Source organism: Amphiura filiformis, chromosome 8, assembly GCF_039555335.1.
Source record: "Amphiura filiformis chromosome 8, Afil_fr2py, whole genome shotgun sequence".
NCBI lineage: Eukaryota > Metazoa > Echinodermata > Ophiuroidea > Amphilepidida > Amphiuridae > Amphiura > Amphiura filiformis.
The window spans coordinates 70,378,372-70,405,997 of record NC_092635.1 but is presented as its reverse complement, the minus strand read 5'-3'; the positions used below and the strand labels follow the sequence as shown (position 1 = coordinate 70,405,997).

The window sequence follows — 27,626 nt, the reverse complement described above, 5'->3', positions numbered from 1 at the left end:
TTTCTCAGGATCGAATCTGTCATGCAGTTCGATCTGGTCGTGGTGTAAGCGAAGCATTAGTTCTAGAGCAGCTAGAGCTCAGTGTACGCGATGGCAACATCCTCAGGGTGTTCAACAAAGGGGTAGCATCGTATCGTGACCCGGATGGAGGGGGGAACGGCGCATCGCCCACCATGCGTACTAGAGGAGGTACAATCGGCAAGACTACCAATCTTCTTAAACTGATTGAAGCAGCCATAACGGACTTGGCTGAAGGAGGCTCTTCACTGAAGAGCATTGAAAAATACATTAGACAATCTCATCGTGTTGAACTAAGTAGTGCATCAGAACTTGGTGGCCAGCTCCGGCTGGCAGCCAAAAAAGGAGTTACTTCCGGGAGGCTAGGGAAAGATGGACGTGTATATAGAATTGCAGAGAAGTCAGACCCACCAGTAAAGAAAGATGATGCTAAGACCGGGGAGGAAACTACTGCAGCCACATCCACATCGGAAGAATTAAAGGTCAGTTCATGGTTGTTGTTTTTAAAACGTTTTGTTCAATTAATGTTGTTTTTGTTTTAAAATTAGACTTCAGCATGCACCAGAGGAAAATGCAGAAAATATTGGAAATATTGTTTTACAAGTAGACCATCAATTACTTATTATTCCACGTTGGAACTGGAGAAATATACTGCTATAGAAATGGGGCAAAAGGGTGTTTTTTTTTTCGAAGCTGGCTAAAGTTGCGTTGTGTATGTTTTAATTGTACTGTTGAATTCTATTGAACAGCACTGACACATTGAATTAAATGAATTTGTATGCATTGCTAAATGTTCAATTGAAGCCAAAGTAATTAAAATGTTCAACTTTAGCCAGCTTTGGAAAGAAATCTTTTTAATCGATGTGATCAGACAAGTAATTTGGTATGTCTTTCAAAAAGATCGGAGCATTTTCAATTTTTGTTACCCCTGTATGACCTTTCATGACCTGTAATGGTCACCAGGGGTCAAATCCAGAATGGTTCCATCATTCACTTCCATGTCTTAAAATCAACATTGGACCTTGTACTTCATGTGTGGAAACTCTCATGCTATTGCTATAACAGAAAGTGCACAATATATGATTCCCAGTTTGGGAGCTTAGCAGCTGCCCCCCTTCAAAATTGTTTTGATGTCCATACAGTGGTGACCTACAATTGATCAAGTGCCAGGGTTGTAAGTGCCTGCTAATTTTACTATCCAATTCATGAATTAGAGCGCTGGGTAGGGGCACAATCTTTATAATGAACCGTAAAAAAAAGTTGATATTTTGCTATTTTTATGATGGAAAAAAAATCATTTGTTAATTTTTTTGTGTGTCCCGGCCGGCCGGCCAGGGTAGCTACAACCCTGTCAAGTGCAGTTTCTTTCTAAAGAATAGACAGAGTTCATTTTATAAAAATATAAATTTTGGGTTCCCATTTTTTGTACTTCATTCAACCTCAATGACTCCATTTTACTTCATTTTTCGAATGATTTCAGTTCTGCAGATGAAATCCAATGTGATGAACGGGTTTCTAAACCAAGCATATGTGTGTAAATTTTAATAGTAGATGAGATGGAGAACCCCACATCCACTCTAGTAAATTATAATAACCCAGCTTTCAACACCATTTGTTTTGAAGACTCAAATTTGAAGACTCAAATTTGTGTAAAAACCTGCAGGTCTCGCAAAGTGGGAGAATCCTTTTCCCAGTGGTATTTTGCAACAATCTATGGGTTCTCGCCATATAACTTTGTATGATAAACTTAAATATTTACGAGAATCCATTTAGATTCTATCATTCTTGCAATTTTGTTGACGAGAATCTTCGCGAGAATGGATTCTCAGATTCTTACCAATCTGGCCCTGGTGGAGTAGACTACATGTCATCATGTAGGCCTACCCAAGCAACACCAGTGCCAAGACATAACATGGTGATTGGTGAAAAAGAACTCGTTTAACCTACCAACTTCAAAATGCTATTTTCTTTTAATTTTCGTGAATTTTGCGATGGCCGTGCAGGTGCGACAGTATATTTTTTATTTAAGTGACAGTAATACTCAAGACATTAATTCCACAAAAATTAATAAACAGCTTTGTGAAAAATTCTTTACCTTAAATATACCAGTGTACATGTTCACAGTAAGGATTTACCAGCAAGGTTTGTCTGGAGCAACATACATTAAATGTACATATATGTGCATGTACATTTGTATCTAGAGGGTCTGTGAGTGTGCATACATGCAACTTCTGTGGATGATTGCACACAGGCAAATGCGCATTCAAATTTTATGGTGCCCCCATGCCAGGGTGTGCTCTAACCTTGACCTCGTCTAATGGTAAAGACCAACACAACAACTTCCTGGCTTCCAGTTGAGTGAGTTATTGAAATAGACCAATGTCATGGTTAGCTGGCAAAGTGGTCACAGTTGGGTAAAAATAGTCTTCAGTCAATCACTACAAATTTACAGTCTCAACTCTCCTGGCACTGTTCCAATAGTGACATCCCTATGTTGTGTGAGAAAGTAGACCCTGGCCAGCTTTGGGGATGATTTGTGAACCACTCCAGGACAATCTAGGGTCAATGTTTAAAGAAATGAATTTTTGTAGAATTAAGGGGGTACTACACCCCTGGCCAATTGTGTGCCTATTTTTGCATTTTTCTCAAAAATTATAACACATTGGTGACAAGTAAGATATGTATATTATAGGGGCAAGAACCACAACTACTGTACTGAAAATTCAGCAACTCAGTGTAAGTAGTTATTGATTTATTGATTAAATATTGGTTTTCCCTCATTTTTGACTGTAACTCCATAACTGTTGTCTGTGCTGAAATAAAATTTCCAGTGCAGTAGTTGTAGTCCTTGCCCCTATAATATACATATATTATTTGCCCCCAATGCGCTATAATTTTTGAGAAAAATGCAAAAATAGGCACAGCATTTGGCAGGGGTTTAGTACCCCCTTAAATGGAATCTCTCTTTGGGACTTTGTATTTGAAATTAGTGCAAGAACCATAAAACTTGAGAGATTCAGACTTCACCAACAGTCAAAGTTCCTGTGCTTTGTAATTGTATGCTGTGAATTCTCGCATATTTAGTTAATAAGCTAGTGTTTTTAAACACTCATTTTAGCTTATTAACTAAATATGCGAGAATTCACATGCGAGAATAATGGCCTTTATTTTACTAAAAATCCATGCATATGTTCTGGGTACTTTTTTGTGTGCGTATTTTTTGCCATGAAACTTGGTCAAAGTGTTTCAGTAGAATTTCATTCTAAAATTTCACTAATTTCAACAGATTCTGGCTTGATGATGTACAGGCATAATTTTGTTGTATTTATTTACCGCGAAGATACCATCATAACCATGTTCCCATGTACCACTCAGTCCATGTGATTCTGTGGGCGCCGCCATATCAGTAATATCAGTATAGTCGTAAATCCCTCCTAACTACAGGAGCACCAGGCATTTTAACCTGATTTTGAAGTTTTCCCCTGAAAATTCATTTCTTTTTTTATCTTTCAACAAGCACCATCCCCTTTTGAAAAAATGCAACGGCCACAGAAAAAATGCAACAGCCGGGGGGGCGTTTATTACAAACAATATGGTAAGTTGAGAAATGGACCACTTGGCATGAAGGCTTGAAGATAGAACATAATTAAGAGGGGACATGGTCCAATTGATAAATGTATTTTTGTCATAAATCATTTGAAATTAATAATTACAGGTGGAAAATGTTTGTTTGTAAATTATTTTTTTAATATCAGAAATATGCTGAAAATGGGTTCCCACAAATAATTACATGGTAAATTTTTACCATCCTCCTTTACACATATTTTTGTACATGTGATGGCATGATTTGAACAGTCAATGAATCATTTGGTTTGTTATCTCTCTTTTTGCAATCAATTGCACTTGATGTATAACAAATTGTCTTTGGCAAGTTGAAAGCATTTACCAGATGTTTAACACTTTTATTTGAAAACAATTTGTTTCACACAATAAGATGACTTGTAAATCACTGGTAATAAAGGATAAGTGGTGCTGATGCCAGATGAAAACAAATTTTAACTCATGTTACCTCAGGAAGTGAGTGCTTTGTTCTTGCATGCACAACAATAGTTTTGACTGCTCACACAAAGTTCACGAAGTTGGCAAAAGTGTGCACCCTTCCATTGCGACACCCACCCTATCAGACAAAGGATCCCTAGGGCCATAAAATGCCTGTCAGTGGTCAGTTCCAGTTTGGTGGAAATGATGTTTTAGAGATTGGGCATGCAGCTGATGTATGTGTACATCAAGTACGGTACATGTAGTTACATAGGTAAAGTTTTATACATGTCCATTGTCCATGTACATGTAACTTGCAATGTTTTAGTGAGCTGCAGAGTGAGTGAGCTGATAAATAGTGCACCTGTGATTTGTTTTGTGTGGTAAAAGGGGAGCAGGGTACAAACAAAGAAGTGATTTACTCTCAGGTTTTAAGATTAGGAGGGGTTTCTTTTGTTTGGTGTGGTTGCTGAGAGTATCAATGACTGATAATGGTTATTAATTTTATATTAATGGTAGAATTACATGTAAAGAACAAAATGGTTAATCACCACAAGGCACAAGGTGATCACTAAAAATACTGTACAGTACACCCATCATAACACTGTAAAAAGTTAAATTGTGAATGTCAGATTGGGAGATCTGATACCTCACCTTTGTATTAATTAAGCACCCCTACAGAATTTTTCCAAGTGAAAACTGTCTAAGTGCCTCACTTTCAATGCACTTACAGCTTAATTCTATAAAGACGTTTTTCCATCTCATCATGCACTGTATTTCCACCGCATTCCGCTGGAGTGTTGGAAAGTACATCATCTCCACAGGGGTGTAGAATTCTGTTCATTAGGATACAGGCATATCGAATAAAGAATTCGAAGGAATTGTAGTTGATCAACTAAGTGTAGTCTCATTCTTCATGTTCCAGAAAGGGAAGCTCACCAAACTATGCAGTCTGACTTTACCACTTCTATGTGTGTAGGTGTCAGAGTTTACTGTTTTGGTAAATAGTGCCAAATAGTTAAGGGCTGGGTATGAACGTTTGGACAGTATTTATTTTGGGACATTAGAGCACCATCAGACATATCGAATTGCATTCTGAATACGAAGAATGTCATTCTGATATCAAATAATTTTGATTTTTTGAAATTAGCAATTTAATACACATTTTATGGCAAATCATTAAAATTGATATTTTTGATATTTAACAGTACTTGAAGTAACCTTCATAAATCTGATGATTTATACTTAAAGTGTATGTAGGTGGGATGAAAAGCCGACGATCAATTGAAAATTTTGACCTTTCGTATTGAAGATATGGATTTTTTTTCCCCAAAACACCAAAAAAATTAGGTCTTTTGGGAAAAAATCCATATCTTCAATATGAAAGGTCAAAATTTTCAATAGACCGTCGGCTTTTCCTCCCTGCTACATACACTTTAAGAATATATCATTAGATTTATATAATTTACTTCGAGGACTGTTATATATCAAAATTTGAAAAATATCAAATTTTTATAATTTGTCATAAAATTTGTATTATATTGTGATTTTAAAAAATGAAAATTATTTGATATCAGAAAGACATGCTTCAGATTCAGAATGCAATTCGATAGGTCTGAGGTGCTCTCATGTGAGTCATGTCCCACAAAAAATACTGTCGAAACGCAATAAACGCTCATTTTGGATCCCTTAAATACCATGATAAATTATGGGCTAACTTTTACAGGCACTATGTATGTAGGCCTATACATTAATACATGTCCAATGTGGGACACTTGTCAATATTATCATGCATGGAATTCCTGTGCTAAAACAAATAGTAGAAATATTGAGTTGGCTGATGTAGTTTATTTGCACAGCAGATAATTATGCCTTCCCATCATGCATTGTCCCAGACCCTTTATAATCGTCACAATCTGTAATTTTACCAAATGAGATTTGAGTACCATTAATTGCCCAGGGTGATAAACAACATCATTTTGGGTGGGTGCTTATTTGTGACATTGTCTACATAATTGCAAACGTAAACAATGTCCCAAAAAATTGATTTTTAATTGTATAGATGGTTCCATGTTTTACGTGCAGTTGGTTGACATGGATGGAAGTCTGTAGCCAGGCTGAGGTTGGAGTCAAATCACTCTCTTTACAAGCAGATTGTGCCCCGGCATGGGGTCCCAGACTCGCTCTCTGGGTCCTGGAGAATTTTGAAATCTTAGCTGTGTTCAGATGTGGGGTATTTAACTCAAATAAAGTACCCAGTCGTGATACTACCGTGGTAAAAGGCGAGAGTGTACCTGTCTGGACAGGAGTCGGGGCAGTTTACCACAACCTTAACACAACTGATTTATTTTGGAGGCCAAAATTTGCACCACATTTTTTCAAAAAATGTGTGATTTCCCACCAAAAATAAGTTCTTTTTTTTTTTTTGGCAATTTTTCATTTCTTTTTTGTGGGTTTGGAGAGTCCCTGGACTTACATTTGTAAAGCCATGTGCTGAAATCATTATGGTTGATTTTTAAAAAAATGGGAAGAAATTACAAGTTTGAATCCAAAAGGGGCAGAATTTGTAACTTGTGTTCACTTCATAATCTATTAAAGATCTATAAATATCTTATAGATTCTGTAGTGACCATAAGTTAGGGGGCCTATATATTTGCCTCTTTTGGAAACAAAAGTGTAATTTCTTGGTGATTTTTTTCCCATATTTTATTTTTAATCAACCAACCACAAATGATTGCAGCACTTGACTTGACTAGTTGGCTATGGGAAGGGACTCTCCAAATCCACAAAAAGAAACAAAATTGCCAAAAATGTTTTAATTACCGGTACTACATGTATATATTTGATTACCTGTATTATTTATTATATAACCTTGTTTTTGCTTAATTAGCTTTGTGTCTGTGATTAAACCAGATGGTATTTGGAGTATGATAAAAAGAAACTGATTATGATAATGAACTTGAATAACACAAGGAAATATATTATTTTTCCAGTGTCTATGACAAGATTGGTTGAGGTGGTCTGATGGAGATTGCAATTTTATTAGAGTAAAACCAAAATGTGGAATCTCAAAAATGACTGCGTTTGTTAATTCTATCATTAAAGTATTAATGATTGTAATTCGATTTGATTCATGTGAGTCTTGTTACATTCCCATATAAGCATCACTTCACAGGCGGGAGACCCAAGCAACATTTGATCAGGTGTATCAAACAGCTAAACCCAGCAGACATCATACATCCTGAACTCCGCCTCACTTGATATTGAATATTTCCCAATTAGTGAATCACCATTTGTTGTCCTTACAACAGGCTTGACTGACAGGGCTGTCCTCACTTGCAACCAGACAGGGATCGCCTGAAAAAAAATGTATCTGTTGTAAATATACCCAGTGCTCATCGAATTAAACATGCAAGGCTTTATAAATATTCTAGATACTAGTCAATCATTGTGACTCATGAATGTGTGTCTCTGCACAATCAAAAATTTGATCAAATTCACCTGCAAGTGCATGGAAAAACAAATATGGCCTACAGTTTTACATTATGTGTTAAAATTGAAGTATAGACACAAAAGTAATTTGTGGGAAGGCAATTACCAAGGTATAGAAAAATGATGGGGTGGAATTGGATGGGACATGGTTGGATGGGACATTATCGTAGAAAATTGAATTCAACACGGAAAAAAATACTTTTAATACATTTACATCTAGCGGAGGATGCTCTGCAGGAAGAAAAACTGACAGTGTCAGGTGTTGGTCGAAATTGTGAATTGCATCATCCTGATGTGCGGAGTATCCTTTCAGAGTCATTCTGGTATGAGGCCAGAAGGAGGGGGGGGGGGGAGTTACAATATCACATACTTTGTACTTTGAAGCCATAGTGTGTGATTGGCTCCACAGCAACGCCCTCAATTTTTCTTGAATTTCTGTATTTTGCATGATTGTAATGCCATGGTGTACAAAAATACCATGTGTGATTGTGTGAAAGACTAATCCTGAAGTGATTTATAATTAGGCCTACAGTAAATAAGTTTATTGTAATAAAACTGTGATCCAGGTTTTATTCGCCTTGTTCGCTAATCAAGTGATGGCTTAAACGTCTTGTGCATGCATAGATCTTTGACGTATAAACGCCATACATCGTTAATCGTCTTTACACTTGCTGGCAGATAAAAATGGCACTTGTTTACATTTTGAGAGTGTATACAGTAGGCATGGGAACGTTAAACGCATGTACCGTGAAACGCACGCATGATCCGTTAAACGTTTAGCAATTGTGGTAAACGTAAAACACGCAAGTCATTTTCAACCTTCAATTTTCCATATTTCAATGCTAATCAACAGTTGAAAGTAACAAAATCTGTTGACGACGTTAATAATTTACATGAAACTTGCTCAAAACATTCATTATTTAACACTAATACGTCAAAATAATGCATGAAGTTTTATTCAGATTTCCTTGGACAGCTTAACCATCGCGTATACGTGCGCGTATACGTGCGCGATGTCAAGCGTGTTCATTGGACCTTGTGCAAATAATACGCGCTGGACGGCTAGCAGTACGCTTAATTTGTAAAAGGAAATCTGAATAAAACTTAAGTTAGTTTCTGACATGTTTGGGCCGTTGACTTCGCAAATTTTACCTTATGTACGGGCCCCATTGGTACTAACATATTCTGTTAGAAATTCCAGTTTTGTGAGGTGCACCGCACCTATCGTATATTCATGAAATTTTGCCGCCAGATGGGGCTGGATCAATGCGTGTTAATATGTTAAACGCATGCATCACTGATGCGTTTAAACGTTTAGGAAAATAAACGGAATTACCCATCCTTAGTATATAGCGTAAATACAAAAGTTTTACATCAATGTTCGGCTTGGAATTAAAAGAGGACATAAGTCATAATGTGATCACATTGATCAGTGAAACAACATTTTGTGGGAAATAAATAAAAATCTATTTTTCATGGAAATTGCACATTATTGCTTTAATACTGGTGATATTTTAGGGTTGACATGTACATGTACCTGTACCACGCTAGCTTTGATTCAAATGAAAATACATCTCAAGGTCATCCATATCAGGTTGAATTTGTGTATAGGCCTAATCAGTGAGCAGTCATAAATTAGGGGGAGAAGAGAGGGGGAAAGAGAACTCGGGCTCAGAAATCTGATATGAATCGTGCACACACTGCACTACTGCACTGTCACAGATTTCTCGGCCTGGAAATACTGTACAAGTGTGATAATTTTTGCAAGGGTTTTATTTTCTCAGATTTTATTTCATGAAAATTATATATGAAATTATGTCAAAATAATAATATTGTTGAAAAGGCATTGTAAATGGCACTTTTGTTGGAAATCTGTACGCAGAAAATGTGGAGCAAATTTATATTGAAGAAGACAGTCAAGTGGCATGAAAGTTACTTTCCCCAAAAGACAGTTCATTTGCAAAAATCATTACTTATTTATTTTAATCCTGGAAGAATCACCCCATTGCTTGCAATATACCAAATAAGCAGTTGGTGGTGATATTGCATGGGTAGAACTGAAATTTGACATTGCATCTCAGATCAAATCAATAATGGTTAATACCATCTTCTTATCTTTCAGCATCATCTTAATTCTTATATACACTGTAGGCCATCCAGGTCTTTATATACATGTAGTATGGTATATCCAGGCCTGGTTGAAATGATGGTTGTATTTTTGTAGGAGTAGCAAACTTCATGGCTTGTTAATAATTTGTCTCTTTAAAGGAGTGTTTTGTGATCTTAGCCACATGTGTTGGCCCTGATCATTTGTTCGTATATCCGCCATTTTGGATTTTTGTCATTTTGTGCATTTTGAAACCAAAGACCAATTTTTTCTTCATTTTTTAAAGTCCCCAATTAATCTGTATGCAATTACCTATCATATGAGACATGTTAATGGCTTGGCTTCGATTTAGTTTTCTTCTTCTGACAATTTTCACTTTACGGCCGCCATCTTGGATTTTGAGCTGAATTTTCCTAAATTTTCAAGTTTTCCGGATTTTTTAAGCCGGGCGAATTTTTTCTTCAAATTTTGAAGTCGCTAAGTAATCCTTGTACAATTATCGTTCATATAGTACATGCAAATTGGTTGGCTTCGACTTAGTTATCTTTTTTTGAACTTTTTTGAACAAGTGATCGAGCGGTCTATGTACATCAACCCCTGTGTAGCATCCTCTTTTTATGACATTTTTAAGTAAAAAAAAAAAAAAAAAGCTTATTTCCAGAATTTCAGTTGATTCAGATTTTGTGTTTGCGAGTTATGCATGATTTCACCTGGGAACCAAGGGAGAACAGTGCCAGTGCATTGATTGGTCACCCCAGGTTAAATAAGAAATAAATAAATAAATAAATATGTATTAATTAGTACACTGGTCCATAGGCCACTGGTGTACCAGAAGAACGTAATTCATATTTGGGGATATTTTTGCAAAATGAATCAAATCTGGAAGAAATTTTGTGTACATAAACATGTAGCCAGAGGTTTCCAGTGGTATCAAAATCTCAACTTTTTTTGAGGAAGGGGGGGGGTTGAGGCTGTGGGTCATGAAATGCCCTTATTTTAATACAAGGTTCACAGGTTTATTTCATACCTGTACTTGGTTAATTGGTTTCATATTTCTAGTAAATTTAGTTGCAATATATGAAAGGAAACAATTTGTATAAATTAGTCTACATTGAAGAATTGCAAGTGAACTAAATCAGGACTGCATCCTTCATGCACAGCAGGGGTGGAATTTCGGCGGGAGTCCGAGAGTCGACTCTCGCAGAGACTCCCGTAAAAGTCCGACTCTCGCAGAGTAAAAGTCCTATTGCGAGAGTCCTTGTGGAGCTGGAAATGATCGGCTCAGCAAACTTACGTTTAAGTTCAACATGCCTTAAAACTCAAAGCCTGCAAAATATAAAGAAAAAGTCGCCAAAGATGCAATGACATATGGAAGTGAGAGTATGATGACACATATATTAAAAACGTGACTTTGTTAGTTGAAGTTGTTTGTTTGAATGCATTTTACGTACGCCTACGTATAATACCTTTTGGACTCCCGCAAGATTGTACAACGAGAATCCATTTACGGGAATCCATGGACTCTCGCAAAACTCTCTTGCGAGAATCCACTTGGACTCCTGTGGCACTTTACTGAAATTCCATCCCTGCACAGGATGTTTTGTACATGTGGCAAGCCTGTCTGTTTTAACTGATTACTTATTACTGATCAGAGGCAAGCCAAGTGTTAGTGGCCTCCCTTTGGGGCAAAGTGAGGACACCTCCCTTGAGACACGCCCCATCCAGAGTCCAGACAACACATGACCTGTAGTAAATTACTCTAGATTTATCAATCCAGGGCACTTGTCATATGTGACCATCCTCCACAACTGAGCCCAGATGTCGCCAGTGCCACTATTGAGATATGCTCCATTGAACTTAACAATAAACAATAGGAAACAAAGGATTTATTGACTGTTTTATTGATTTTTCACTACTTGTCAAGTACTATAGACATGATATACATCATTTTAAAGCTAATTTCAAGCAGAATATTTTGGTTGACTATTTCAAAAATGATGATTGGCGACTTCAGGGCTCAGTTGTGCTGAGGGGTCACATATATGTTTTTTTGTTACCAGAATTCTGTTTTGTTTTGTTTTTCGGCAGTCCATAACACAAAAAAGTTCTTGGGCTTTGAGAGGGCTTCGCCCTGCCCCTTATGCCCCCATGAGGGGCAAACCCTCAGACCTCTAGTTTCGGCCACACCACTTTAAAATTTGTTCCGACTGCGCTTTACACCGACAATACTCACTGCTTCGTTTCGAAAAGGAAGTTAAACCATCGCCCGATAGCACTTACCGTGCACACTACACTGAATAGGCACTAACCTGGTCATGGCAGGCTGTCATGGCGATCGCGTGTCACCGAATTTCATATTTGATTTGTCAATTTTTGAAAATATGCGCGCATCGTTTTTCAGGGACTGCCTTTTGAAAATCAGGTTAGGAGCTGTAAAATGCTCTTCTTCATGAAGAGCTTTAGAAGAGCTGTTTGCACCTGTGACCATTAAAGTGTAAAGAATTAAATGAGTTATTAAGAGGAGCTATTAATCACTCTTGCAAATGCAACTTCAGAGGAGCTGTAGAAGAGCGGTAGCTCTAGCTCCTCTCAAAAGGCAGTCCCTGGTTTTTGTATAACGTGAAAAGCGCATTAAATAAATGTACATAATGTACAAAAAATTATCACTTAGCATGTCAGTTTCAGTTTATTTCGTACAGAGCAGCCCGGGCCTGCTGGGGCAGAAAAATATCAAATGATTTTGCACCAAGCTGCCATCTTACTTTTGCTTCAGATATATACATGTAGGAAAGTATTTGTCATACTACAGCTCCAGAGAGATTTTGTCAAAGCTCTTGACCAAATGCGCAAGACAAATAAAAATCACAGGTAGTCTGATCCATTGAGTGTTTTGAGAAGAGTACTTGACAGGGAGAATTATGTGTAGGAGGGTTCACTTCTTTGCAATCTAGAGCTTTATGTATAAATTTACAAGACGAATCGGCGGTAGACAGTTAACATGTAGTTGAGGATGGCAGAGCCTCTGGGGGTTGATAGCTAACTGCTATCTCATTGAATATACACCAGCAAGTGGTGTTATTGCAAAGATTAAGATGGGATAAATAATTGGATTGTTGCTGAGTATATATATATTTTCCCTTCCAATTTTTAGGATTTTAATGCCCAATTGCCCATTTACTTCAGAAAGATTAAAATAAATATTTGAACATCCCAGTAACACAGAATATTCAAAATAATAAAAGAAAGTCATCCTGTTGAAAAAGTTTTATTTTGATTTCTCTGGAGTCTGACAAATTGATAGTGGAGTGGACCCTTATTTTGGATTTTAAGAGATATTGCATGTCACAGACCCTGGCTACATGTAGCTGGGGTCTGTACTGAAAATGGTTTTTAAAAACCTTGCTTTGTTGTTATGACTTATTGAATGGCATGCCAAGGTTTGCAGGATAAGTCAAGGTCCAGATGAAGTCAGACTAGCCAGTACTATGTGAAGGTCTCAAACATGCCTGTCTGTCAATACACAATTATTTAACCCCAACAGAATGACCTTTTAGTTTGACCATGTGGTGTGAGGGATACAAAAACCTCATACTCAACAAGTTGAGATCAACTTTTAAGCTATATCATTATCATGTGGACTGTGGGGGATGCTGAACTTTGCCATTGGAGATGATTTTGCTGAAAGGTGTGAACATGTTCAATGTCATCATTTGAGATGTGAATGTGGTGTTGGGGGTCTTAAATTGCTACAGCTGTCAGAGGAAAGGACAGCTGAGGTCATACATATTATCCACACCACCTCCATGGGGATTGGGGAGGGTGTGTTGACTGTTGAACTTGAGACCAAGTCTCTCTGTCAAACCATGTACATGTACTTCCATGGCCAAACTTACAAGGACATGTCTATCCAGATGTAGAGGCAAACTGCTAAATAAACTCTTCATAGAGATACATAAGCCTATACTTAAACGTAAGTCGAGTGGGGCGGGGGCTGTTTTACGGGCCCCGACTAATCAAGGTTTTGGGAGAATGGTTTGTTGTATTACTTTTTGCTAAATTAGTCAAGTAAAATCAGCCATTTTGGGGCAAAATTTATTGATTTTGACTGAAAATTTTGGGGAAAAAAATATATTTGCTAAAAACTTATCAAATTTTTGCCAAATTGTAAAGTAAAGTAAAGTCCCACCCCCAAATTTTCGAAAAATTTCAGAAATAAAAATTCATGGTTATGGCAATGATCCTAGCATTTAGGTCTAGGTCCAGGGACACTAGAAAGCCGAAAAAATAAAAAACTTAATTTTGAAAAATGTTCACCCAAAAACGGGGTGGGACTATACTCACGTCAGTACGGTAATTTAGGGTCACTTAAGCCTCCAGAAAAAGTCAATCTGCCTTAAAACAATTTTTTTTTTCGTTGCCTTAGTTTAATTTTCTAAAATTCTAACATGTTATAATACTTTGGAAATCTTAAATGTTATTTGCTTTCCTCTCACAAGTACATGTAGGCCTAAAACTTCATAAACATGGTACTTTAAAAAGGGGAGGGGGTACTTTGTATTAAGTGGAAGTAAATAGGAATTGACATGCATTTTAACTTTCAAAATACAGTCTAGATAGTTGAAGTCAAAATCATTGTAATCCTGAACTTCATGATTTGATTGAACAAATCATTTTGGCTTGGCATGGCATACACTGTAAAAGTGCTAATTTTTTTGCAGAAATGGAATTTTCACCTTTTTTTTTTTTTCGTTCAACAAAGCTAGCATAAATAAAAATGTGCATTTATAATAAGTTTTTTTATGTATCTAGAGGCAGATATAAGAAAACTCAAAATCACAAATTTAGACAGAATCAGAAGTATGATCAGTTAAAAAATTGACAAAAAATGAAAAATTGGACACAAAAATGATCACTTCTGACAGTCTGGTATGTTGAACTTGTAGGAGATGTCCTTAGTTGACCTATACAGTGTCAATCCAAGTCAAGGATAGCATGTTGGCATTTACATGGCAGACAATTCCCCAAATGGCCATTTTAAACCCACCACAGGATATGAACTGGTGCATGGAATGAAATAAAATATTCACTTTCTGGAAAACACAAAGCCATTAAAAGCTATTAATGTTCAATCTTGTTTTAAAAACAAGTATTTATCAAACCTGTTTTGTTGGCATGTAGGCTTTATGTAATGCAATTCGCTAGCTGTGCGTTGTATGATGCGTGACTTACGCGCACTCATTTGACGCAAACATAAGTTGGGACTTTAAATTATTGATGCGTGCAGTAACAAAAATCGAATAGTTTTCGCCAATTATAATTATGTTGCAACTTAAACATATGGTATTTGTAGATGCAACTAGAATCAACCTAACAACCCACCCCCTCTTAATTAAAGCTATATGTTTAAATTGTGAAAGAGAAAAAGTGGGTTTATTTTATTTTTATTACCTCATTACATGTAGGCCTATGTATAATAGCTTGAAATGGATAGGAAACATTCTTGGAAAGGAAGTGAATTTACAATGTACCTTCGATTGCCACATATAAGTTGACCTCTTCATACATTGTATATGTATTTTAAAGCATCTAGACAGTCTACATAGTACATGTACTATATTAAATAATTATGTTTGTGGTGTACACATCATCTTGACCTAAAACTGGCTTAGGGGCATACAAAACAAGCACCAGCCCAGCAAATTATTTACTTGACATATTATCAATCACAATAATCAGGAGTCAGCCAAGATTGGTGGATGGTGTATGGATAGGAGTGCTCAACGATTTGGAGTTCAAGGTAGATTATTGTGGATGTGTCTGAAGGACTGCTGCATACTTTTATACGGTGTCGAATATTTGATGCAACAATATTATTGTTCTTTATTCAATCCGTTTCCAGTCATGTTTATCTAGAATGTATTTCCACCAGACATTTGACATCAAATAGAATTGATTTTCCATCAGCAAACGTTCGTTAGAAGACAAAAATGAATTGAAATCACTTAAGGGGGTACTACACCCCTGTGGTAAATTTGTGACTATTTTTGCATTTTTCTCAAAAAATAATAACACACTGATAATAAAAGTTATGTATATTATTGGGGCAAGGAATCGAATTACTACACTGAAATTACGAAGAATTACGGTACCGCTAGGATGTACATCGTTTCCTATCATATATACTGAACCGCTTGTCTTGAGTCATTGAAATTCCAGTGTAGTAATTGGATTCCTTGCCCCTATTATATACATAACCTTTGTTACCACTGTGTTATTAGTTTTTTAGAAAAATGCAAAAATAGACACAAATTTGTCTAGGGGTGTAGTACCCCCTTAACAATACTTGTTGAACGAATATATTGAGTATTACTATTATCGATATCGAATATTCAGAGGATAGGAAGCTTTATTTCACCACAGAGGCATTAACCCTAACAGAACTAGGACTCACCAAAGCTCACTATTAAAACCGCTCTGCGTGCATGCATTCCACGGGACTTGATGACGCAATCAGACCAAGTCATATATACCCAGGGAATCGCTTGGCGGGCCAACGTCACCTGTGTAGCTACATGCTGGGGATCTTCTGCGTGGCATGCGAGGGTCCGAGGTTCGAATCCGGGGTGCCAAGTGACTTTCTTCTTCATCTTCTCTCCTTTTTCGTTCCTTCTTTCCCTTCCGATAGCCAAAAAACCACGGGTAGGGTTAGGGTTAGTGACCATGCATATTTTCCCTATATGCCTTCTTAACCCTAACAGAACTAGGACTCACCAAAGCTCACTATTAAAACCGCTCTGCGTGCATGCATTCCACGGGACTTGATGACGCAATCAGACCAAGTCATATATACCCAGGGAATCGCTGGCGGGCCAACGCGTCACCTGTGTAGCTACATGCTGGGGATCTTCTGCGTGGCATGCGAGGGGTCCGAGGTTCGAATCCGGGGTGCCAAGTGACTTTCTTCTTCATCTTCTCTCCTTTTTCGCTCCTTCTTTCCCTTCCGATAGCCAAAAACCACGGGTAGGGTTAGGGTTAGGATGGTCTATGCCCAAACCAACAAAGTTGTTCATAGTCCCATTCAGACTCCACATCGCAGCGTGATGCGATGCTTTTAAAACATCGCAGCATTGCGCGATGAAATTAAAATGTACATTTAAATTTCATTGTGTGATGCTGCGCTGTTTTAAAAGCATGTGGGTCTCCATCTCCTTTCATGGTCATTCTGCTGACCTTGATTTTCCAGTTGTCAGTCACAAACGTGTATGGCTGCAATATCGCAGTTGTCAATCACAAGCTTGCACAGCTGCGATATCGCGTCGCGATGCGAAAAGGTTGAACAAAATTTAATTCTCATGGACGAAATTTCCACTGTGTGATGAGAATTTTCACCACCGAGCCCGTAAAAACCTGGCTCAGATTTTAGTTTTAAAACCATCGCAGCATCGCATCGCGCTGTGATGTGGAGTCTGAATCCGATTTTAGGGGATAAATTGAATTTGGGAAGAAATCTACACGATTGAATGTCAATGTGCTATGTTCATGTATACACAAGAAAATGTTTGAGCAATATTTCAGAACCTGGGGTCAAAAGGATTATCCATCTTGGAATTTTTTGTAATTGCATTTCCTGTCCTCCAGTGTGTATCGCAGTTGCACTGTCTCTTGACATGCAAAACACAAGTCTGATCCCCTCAGTTTGATACAGTAGCTTACTTATAAGTTTTGGGTAACTTCCTGATTTTATTGTGACCTGACTTGACAACTGGACAACCATCAGGGTAAAATAGGTCCCATGCGAGTTTTAGTTAATTTGCACGAATGCACGCCCAGATTACCGCTATTTTCAAACGCAGCTATCAAGTACATGTCTACAGAGAATGTTACGATGACGCTAGCAAAATGAGGCTGCCTATCATAATATAATTCATTTTTTCATTTCGTAGCAAATTGATACAAGTTAAAGAAAAGACAAGATTTACAAATGCAGTCAACAAGCAATTTGTATTATGTATGATTTTCTCTCCTGATAGTGTATACTGACAGCCGTATATATATATTCAAGTATTAAATTTCTTTTTACTGAATAAAAAGGAATAATGAAATGAATTATATCCTCTACATTTTCTAGAAATCATATGAAAGGAAATTGATTTTCAATGGTATGTACAACTACAAGAGTAAAGGAGATAGAGAAATTGATCAACTCTCGTCAGTTCCTCGCACTTTACTGGTTTACAATTCAGGATTCAATACTTGTTGAAAGCTACTTGTATATTATGCACATTGTTTTCCCCCTTCCTTCCCCCATCCGTCCCTGTTGAATTTCAATCCCTAATGGGACCGTCTCTTAGCACCGATGAGCCACCTCTCCTATCATGAAATGTCACCAATATGCAGCACTTCAAATTGACATTTCCAGCATCTTACAGATTTTAAATTTGTTTACCCGACTTGAAAATATTATCATCCGAACATGGGGTGATTCGGATGCAGGGATTTGAATTGTCCAAATTACTAAGCCTCCCAAAGAGTGACATTTAGAGTAAGAAATCAAATAAGTCTATATTTATTTGAAATCGTAAAATACACTAGGTATAGATACTACAATGGTTGTTGCCTAGCCCTGAGCAATTTACATCATCTCTCTCGGTGAGTCTCACACTTCATTTACATTTCTCCACACTGCGTTCCATGGAAGCTGATTCATGACCTCTCCTTTGCCATTTAGCATGGAACTTCATCGCCAAGTAGCATGTTGACATAGCCTTTTTACATTGCACATTAGTTATTGTTGAACTAGGCAATGGCAGTGTGACTCTTGCATGAATCATGTACTATTATAAGCTAAAATTTTAGCGATGGTGTTATTTTCGCGCATTTCACAGTTTGCCAGTAAATTCAACACCTTGTGAATGTACTTGATAATAAGCTTTTAAATTACTAAGAAATCCACTGCAAAATCATTTCCCCGCGAAATATGTTAGTGAAGCTCGCAAGGTCCGTGAAAGTATTTGTGCGCGAAAATATTGGATTATGAGGTACTTGTCAGTGCTGCATCATCATCATCAACATTGGTAGATAGAGGTCATGGCAATTGTCAATACTGGTGTCATGTGCAGTTCATTCACTCCTGCTTGTTTCCCATCATCATCTGTCCTGCCAAGCTCATAGTCATGCTATTTATTTAAATCGAAATTGAACTGTCTACTGAAGACGATAAAAAATTGTTGATGAGTCTTGATGGCTTGGTTGAAAATATTGCCCCTATTATGTAAATTCACAGGGGAGATGGCTTGATAAATGCAATTGATTTGAAATGTTGCAATAGGTTATTTTTGTCTGTTATTAAAAAGTAGGCTATATTTATAATGTCATGAATGTATTATTTGCACTGAAATTGGTCAATGATATTTTATGGGTGTTAGATGAAAATGACTCACTTTGAATTGATTTCAGAAATTCAACAGAAAAAAAAAGTGATTGACTGACAATTAAATACTGTACAACAATTTTATTATACAGTTGTCTTTTTTTTCTGCCAGTCCCAGTAGCAAAATGCAATCGTTTCGTACATATGTCCTTGTTTGTTTACGGTATCAACTCCATCTCACGCCAGCTGATATTATATAGAATGGTAAAAATCAACAATTGATTAACCACTAGAATAGTTTGAAATTGGTAATTTGATTCCAGCGATCTGTGCAAATCTATAGCTTTGCATTGCCGTGCCAGTGCTATCATATTCTTCATATGCAATCTTGACCTTTTCAGTTGTGCACAAATCGCTAAGGGCTGTAGGTGGTAGTCTTTTCAGTATCAGACATTGATTACAGGATTTGACCCAAAAGAGTGAGTATTTGACACAAAACTAGAAACAGTTGTGCAAACAGGCTATTCAAAGAGTCGCTCGGTGTGCAGCTGTCTCATGATCTACCTAGTACAATGTCGATCCCTTTCTTGAAAGTGAGAAATCTGTAGGTTAAAAAGAGAATGCAAATAATTTAACTGTGGTGAAACATGGATCGTCCCCGTGTTGAATTTCACCATGCACATTGAGTAGTGAAATTAAGTGTTGCTTTGAGAAAAGCAGCTCTTGACGGGATTGTATTGAGTATAGGTATAATAAGCCAACGACAATTCTATTGTATTGATAGTGGAATCACCTTGCAGGGGCGGTTGGTGGATGTCGATCATAGGATAAGCGTGTAGTTCAGGAATGCGACGAAGGAATCTCGGTTGAATGTTCGCCAATAGGATAATCAGCATCTGACAGTCTGTGCACATACTAGCTATGGGATAGATTAGACAGTGAAAGGAGCAAGTCCGCAGTCATGTTGTAAACGTTGCCCCACATGCCCTCTAACATTACATTATAGAATACTTTCACAAGGAAGGAAACCTGAGTTGAGTTGCCTTGAGGGGAGCAGGAGGTTTTTAAAATTGAGTACAGCACCTGCTTTTAGTGGGAGTTTTTAGGATTTTTTTTTTTATCTTATGTTTTGAAAGAAGGAAGGAAAGGGAAAAATGATAATGTGCGATATGTTACCTTGGATTGTTATCACTAAGTGAATCAATCAGAGAGAGATGCTGTTGTTGATAAAATTGAGTAAAATGGCTGGCACACAAAGCGATGCAGTTGAAACCGTTCAATCATATTTTAGGGATTTGTTCACTGAATACTCAATTTATAATTTATCTTATGTATTTGTTTGTGTATACAATTAAGCCCTTAGTGAACATTACATTACTGAAATCGATTTTTGTTGTTGTTAAGAGCCAATCTCCCAAAAAGAAGGTTATCTGCACTGAAAAAATTAGCGGATTTGATCTTCAGTTTTTTGATACTTAGCCTCATTTGCCATTTTTGTCTCTTTTTGCATCACAGATGCAAAGCAATAACTTTCACATCAATTTTGCACCAACAACTCAAAAAAATTTTGGGATGTAACAAATTTTGAAATTTGCCCATGTTCAAAGCATCACTTAACGCCTTCAGCAAGCGAACAGTTTGAAATTGGATTCATCTTGAAATTTCAGCCTCTTGAGCCTGAAAATCAAGCAACAGGTAATTGGGATCATGCAAACTAAACATTGAGGTGCATAACAGTTGTGATCATCATCCCAACCTGCATTTTGCATCCCATCTTACTTTTTGAAAGGGCAAATAACTGATAACCAAGAAAAAAAAAGTGGGATCGTCATGGGCGCACTAATTCAATAAGAGTCAAAGTTCATACTTTTGTGCGAATTAATTTTGCCTAATGCAGCACAAAAGTAGAACTTTGACCCATAATAAAATGTCGTAACAAGATCCCATCTTACTTTTTGATGATTGGATAAAGGGGCTTATGTATAACTGATAACAAGTAAAAAAAAAGTGGATCAATGGGCGCACTAATTCAATAGAGGTCAAAGTTCATACTTCATACAAAATTAACCGATTTTTAGCCTTACGTTTCAAATTCAGCAACCTTTCACTCAAATTTTGCAAAATATGACTAAGTATTTTGACAAAAATTTTTTTTACTCTCACCAACTACCATGATGGAATCAGCATCATCTGAAATGCACTCACACAAGTTTCTATGAGACATGTCTGGTGATCCCCATTGAAAAAAATTCGCACAAAGTATGAACTTTGACCTCTATTGAATTAGTGCTACCACATGATCCCACTTTTTTTTTACTTGTTATTAGTTATACATAAGCCCCTTTATCCAATCATACAAAAGTAAGATGGGATCTTGTTACGCACATTTTTATTATGGTCAAACTTCCACTTTTGTGCTGCACATAGGCAAAATAATGCCAATTTGGCACAAAGTATGAACTTTGACCTCTATTGAATTAGTGCGCCCACATGATCCCACTTTTTGTATTAGTTTCCCACTTGTTATCAGTTATATATAAGCCTTTCCAGCTAATCATCCAAAAAGTAAGATGTGATCTTGTTGGCGCACATTTTTATTATGGGTCAAAGTTCCACTTTTCTGCACATATAGGCAAATATGCATCACTTTGGCACAAAGCTTGACCTTTGACCTCTTTTATATTAGTGCGCCCACATGATCCCAATTAGCTGTTGCTTGTGTTTTATCTACTGGTCGCCAAAGAAGCTAGACGATGACTAATACTATTGGGATCTTGTTGGCGCATCTTTTTGTGATGCAGTATAAAGCCCACATTGTGCAGCGAGTGGGAAAAAGAGGTCAAATTGACCTCCAAAATGATGCTAAGTCCATTTTCAAAAAATCAGAAAAATATGAAGATCAAGAGATCCCAAGCTAATCTTTTCAGTTCTTGCAGAGAATTACCTCTTCTTTGATGAAATCCTGTTCGGGTAGTCAGGTGACGTTGGGGCGCAATAATACAGGCGTGCAAAAATAGGAAATTTTGACCTTTGACCTCTGTTAACTCGGTGCGCCAACGAAATCCCAACATTTTTTTGCTGAAAAATGAAACTTGCCATGGATGTCTTTAATTTCAAACTTGTTCGGACTTGGGATCTTGATGGCGCAGCCCGTTATGATGCTTTGAAGTTTGCACGAGGGCGCTTTTCATCAAATCATTGATTTGTTGATTTTGTGCGCCATCAAGATCCCAATTTTTTTCTTGGTTTTTGTAATGTAACCATTTGGTACTTTAAAAAATGCAAAATGCAGGTTGGGATGATGATGGCGCACGATGTTATGCACCTCCAAAGTTTACCATTTGCAAGTAAGGCTCAGAGAGGCTGAAATTTCAAGAATTTTTTAAGCTGAACGAGGGCGCTGTGCACGCTCATATTTTACATGTGAGTTGTTGGTGCTAATATGTACCAAAATTATTTTTTAGAGACAATTCTATTTTTTTGGTATCACAACCCCCCTTATTCATGTACATAATAAGGGAGACTGGCTCTTAATTAACAGCCTCATAATAAAAGGTGGAATTCTCCACATCCCATGTACAGCTCTGTTAAAATAAACATTTATCACAGATTTTGTATGTGTTTTTTTTTTTTTTTTGGTGTTTTGAGGGTGTTTGTTTTATCAAGAGTAAAAACAAAGGAAACTGGAGTCAATATTGGACCATGGAAATCACTGAAGCATGTCAAGCATATCGTTGGACTGGGGCGTTCTCTAGTTCCTATTACCCAGATTGCAAGTGGCAAGTAATAACACATTTGAAGATATCACAGCTTTGTTAAATTGACTTGCTGTGACAAGGGAAGCTAAATGACGGCATCTACAGGGAATAGAACTGTATAGACAGGGAGAGTGTCCTAAATACAACAAAGGGTGTAGGGTGGGCTGACAGTGCACTGCCAAATGGCACATTGTCTACTGGGTCGTGTGGCACAAAGGAGCAGGGTGCTAGTTAACACCTTGTTCTAAAGGTAAAGATATTTTCATGATTTGAAGTAAAGGAAAATGCTTGGGTGTCTAGTGATTTGTAATTGTCATGGTTGCTTTATCCCAGAGAAGATATATTACGCTTCCCACGATGCATTTCTCCATTTCAATGATCTGTACTGATTTGCTATCTAGTGCAACATGGGTTAATACTATAGTGACAAAATGTACCTTAGTGAAAAGTGTATCAAGATCTTGCAAAAATGTTTTTATTGCATGACTATGGACATATTCAGCCAGTCTATTCTGAAAATAAAAACAAAAGGAACTTGTACAAAGTAATGGATTGGAGCATCATTTTATGAAATGAGGTGATGTATCATGTTGCAAAGGATTCTGGGAAGGGTAAGATATATATTCTGGCTCTTTTCCTGCCCCATGTAAGTAATGCATTTATTCAACATTTTGTTTGTCTCGTAATTTCACGGTTGTTGCTTGATTTGTGAAATTGCTCAAAATAAAACTCGTTAAAATAATCACTTGGGCCTACACAGTAATTAGCCATTAAGGTGTAGCATACCATAAAGCTGAAATGGATGAAACCATACATGTACCATCGACTGGCTGCTCACTGATGGATAGGTGAACTGGCAGAGCTAATCTATTTTAGTGTAATTAAAATAGTATCTCGTTGACGATGCTATAAATCAATGGAAACACATGCCAATGATGATAATGATTGTCCCTCCCATTTTGTTCGATCATATACATGTAATAAAGACCTGCATTGTGGTATTGATGATGACTCTGGTTTAAATCATTGATGATAAAAGCCGTACACATGACTAGCGATTTAAAAGTATTATGAGAAAGAAGTGCAGTGCAATTCATGTTGGACATATGTTAAATATATTTGGGTTGATGTCAACATGTGTTGGAGAAGGGACCCCTTTTGTAAGTTTGTTACATGTACATGTACATTGTATTTTTTTAAATGTTTTTATTGCAAATTTCATGAATCCACCCTCAACTGATAAAATAAAGACACAAAATGTTATTTTAATGCATCGTATTTGATTCGAAATTTTAGACTTGAAACTCAAAATTCTAATGCAAAACTCAAAAATTTAACTTAAAAACTCAAAAAAATAGTAGCACATCAACTGAATAGATTCACCTATTTTCTGTTAGTGCGTCATATTTCCAAATGGTGATTTCTGTTTACAAATGGGAAAAACATTGTGGTCTTTCTTGACGGTATGAGTGAAAAATACATGTGGATCATATCACCTGCAATGTGTCAAAAAAGAAATTACCGGTAATAGTAAATCACATCACACAGTGTCAACACCCTGTATTATAAATAATTTTTTCCATACAGCTCAATACTCCGTTGAAATCAATATTCTATTATTGACACAGATAAAGAAAGTTTACATATGCATTGTGTTATAGGACTTGCACCTGGAACTTAACTGAATGGGCTAAACGTGTTCCTTTATACCTATAAAGTATAATTGTAATTCTCAAAATTAAATATATCACAATTTTTACTTTGGATTTCAAAATCTTTACTTATAAAATGCAGTAAAAGATATCCACAGCAAGCTGCAAGGCCCCGCTAATTAGTGTATTGCTATTTGAGTGAGTGTACTGGAAACAAAACCCTGGTTTTACCTGAAAACAAATCAATTTTTCTTGTAATAGAAACATATGGGGTACTAGAGCATGCACAAATCGTAATAATGTGTAGAATATAGAAACTCTTGTGGTATCTCATGATAGTCATGGTATGCTTAGCCTGAGTCGCTCGGCCTATCTCGAACAAAATCGCCATGCGTAGCTGTTGAAAAAACGAGAGGATTCGCTGTACTATCACGGCAATTTTTGACACGAAGATATAGGGATGATGACGATGTGCATCACTTAATTATATATTTCTGATAGGGCAATTAATTCTCTCAGGATGTATTGTAAACATTACCTTCGAGGAAATGTTTATTATTATTATATTATATTTGTAATTATTTGGATGATCCACATAAATGTAAGAATCCATTCATCAATAATTCATAATTTGGCTTTTGAACATTGGACTTGTGCACACTATTATCCAGGGTGTTGTTTATAAAGATCCATTCATTGAGCATAATTTGAGGTTCAGTGTGTACACATACACCAAGGCCTACACATTTGTTTTCCTGGGTATTGTAACTTTGCAAGAGTAACTCAGATCTTTGTGAGGAAAAAAAATATTACTACATGTAGTACTTGTAGTTTGAAATGAGGATGTTTTAGGAGTAGACCAATGGTTTCATATGAATTAGGCCTGGCATTTTCGGGTAATTTTGTACCCGGGTACCCGCCGCATTTTTCGGGCGAGTAATCAGGTACCCGAAATTTCAACAAAAAAAAATAAATAAATAAATCATTAATAGGCTATGACATGAATACAAATTTTCATATTAAAAATACAAAATATCTTGAAATTTTTTTTGAATTTGGTACCGGGAGGGTATTTCCTACCGGTAATGTAATCTCGGCGGTACCCGTTTACCCGCCGAAAATGCCAGCCTTAATATGAATTTAGGAACTTTGATCTCAATATCATCATCATTGTCATCGCCATCCTGCTCTGCCATTTGGCCACCTTTTTCCATTTATTTAATCTTCCCTCCTCTCTACTATTTGAGTCTTTCATTTAGTGCAACTACTGACTTAGGTTTATAGTAAAACAATCTTATTCTGGTGAGGTGGAAGATACTTCTTTGTCATATTTGATATTTCGAAATGCTTCCCCCCAACATGTGGGTCCTACAGCTGATATGTTATCCCAAAGGGTGTTGACAGTCATGTCGTACATGTGTGCATGATACCAATGATGACTCTTTTAATACAACCTGTGCTTATGCTGAAAGCGTGTATATTTTCTTTGTAGATGGTAAAGTAGGCCAACTGTGACAGTGTTTGTGGTATCCTCAAAAAATTCAGTTTCAGGTCATCATATGCAGTTTCAAAGTTTGATTTCTATCAAAAATTGGTCAAACTGAAAATCAAATGAATGTATGATCTGGTGTATTTTGTACTAGTGCCCACTATACCCAATAAAAGGAACAACAGAAGAATTAGGGTGGTGATACCCCGTATCCAATACCACGGACAAGCTTCCATAAATCAGAGATCCCACTTTTTAGGTTTTAGCCTGAATTTGGGGTTTCGAAAGTCCAAATCCCCACGTTTGTATGTTATTTTAGTCTGTTTTGGGGCTTTTTAGCCCGCATTCGATATTCACATACTTTTTCAGGTTTTTTGAGTGAAACTGAGTGGCATCTCTGATAAATGTTTGCAAGTGCTTGGGAATTTTTTGGATTTTGGATATGATGTGTAAATAGTTTGCACTTTGCAATATGAGTTTTTCCAAACAAAGGAAATAAAGATAAATTGAATTTACCCGTAAGCTATTCAAAATTATTTACTGGCTTTGATAAATGTTTACATTGATGATTATCATATGTGTGTTTAGTAATATCAGTACTAATGGACATCAATGTATTGTTGATTCATTTCCCACCATTAGTAAGATTTAATTACTTAATGATTACACCACCCTGCAAAATGTGCAGCCATTCAAAATTAATGAAGCATCAACCTACTCAAGTATATAATGAGAGAATGACACCCCCCCCCCCTTTCATCATCTGCATGCTCATAATATCAAGTGCCCTTTTCCATCCATCATCCACGTAGCCAGCTTTGGCAGCCCACCACTATACTGCACGTATCATAATCACGCTTACTCAAAACACATCACAACATAACCAAGTTGTCGCTACCAGAAGTGATATTACACCTGACAATAATGTATGCAAGAATGAACACACAACAAAAGGTCAAAGGTCAGTGAGTATCAGCTATCACAGCGCAGGGACAAGGTAAGCATGGCTGTGAGTGCCATGTATAGATTTACGCTCAATTAAGTCTAATGGATCTTGTGTGTAGCACTCTGCGATTATTCAACAACAGTACTGCCTGTTAAAATCAAGGGCAGGATTATCTCTGATGGCATTTGTGTTGTCAGTGGTGGTCAAATACTAGCTTTTATTCAATTCAAGTGTTTGCTGCATTTTTTTTCAAGTATCGTGTCTTGAAGCGAAATTCTGTCAAGAGTATAAAAAATGCCATTGTGCGTGGCTAATATAAAAGACGTACGAGCACGCAGAGAAATTTTTACTGACATGGCACTTGGCTAACAGGTGGATAATGTAAGTGAAATGCGCTGTTTGAGATGCATCAAATTGATGCACAGTTGCTTTATTACGACTGCGTCATAAGCCCCGGTCTACATGTTGACAGTAATTAAATTCCGTTGTGGGTTAGGCATCTTTAACAGGTAGTACGCGCACAAAGCAAGCAAGCAAGCAATTCTCGGGATCAAATTTAACAGCTTTCGGTCTATTTAACCCGGTAATATATTGACTATGTTTAGCGATCATGAGTGTACTCAATCTTTATCCCGTTGGCTCTTAAAACAACTCGGCACAGCGATACTGACAAGTCGTTTAAACAAGAGGCGTAAAGTGAGAGTCTTGTTAATTATAATATCCGTCGGTGTGTGTTTTTTCCCTTCAGTAGCTCGC

At 37.0% G+C, this 27,626-nt stretch overlaps 1 protein-coding gene across 1 annotated transcript in view; it reads left to right on the top strand.

The window, feature by feature from the left end:
- Positions 1-27,626, top strand: part of LOC140159704 (uncharacterized) — a 115,299-nt gene that overhangs the window by 1,197 nt on the left and 86,476 nt on the right. Inside the window, 1 exon segment of the mRNA XM_072183200.1 lies at positions 1-500. Within this exon segment, the coding sequence (XP_072039301.1) occupies positions 1-500 (500 nt within the window).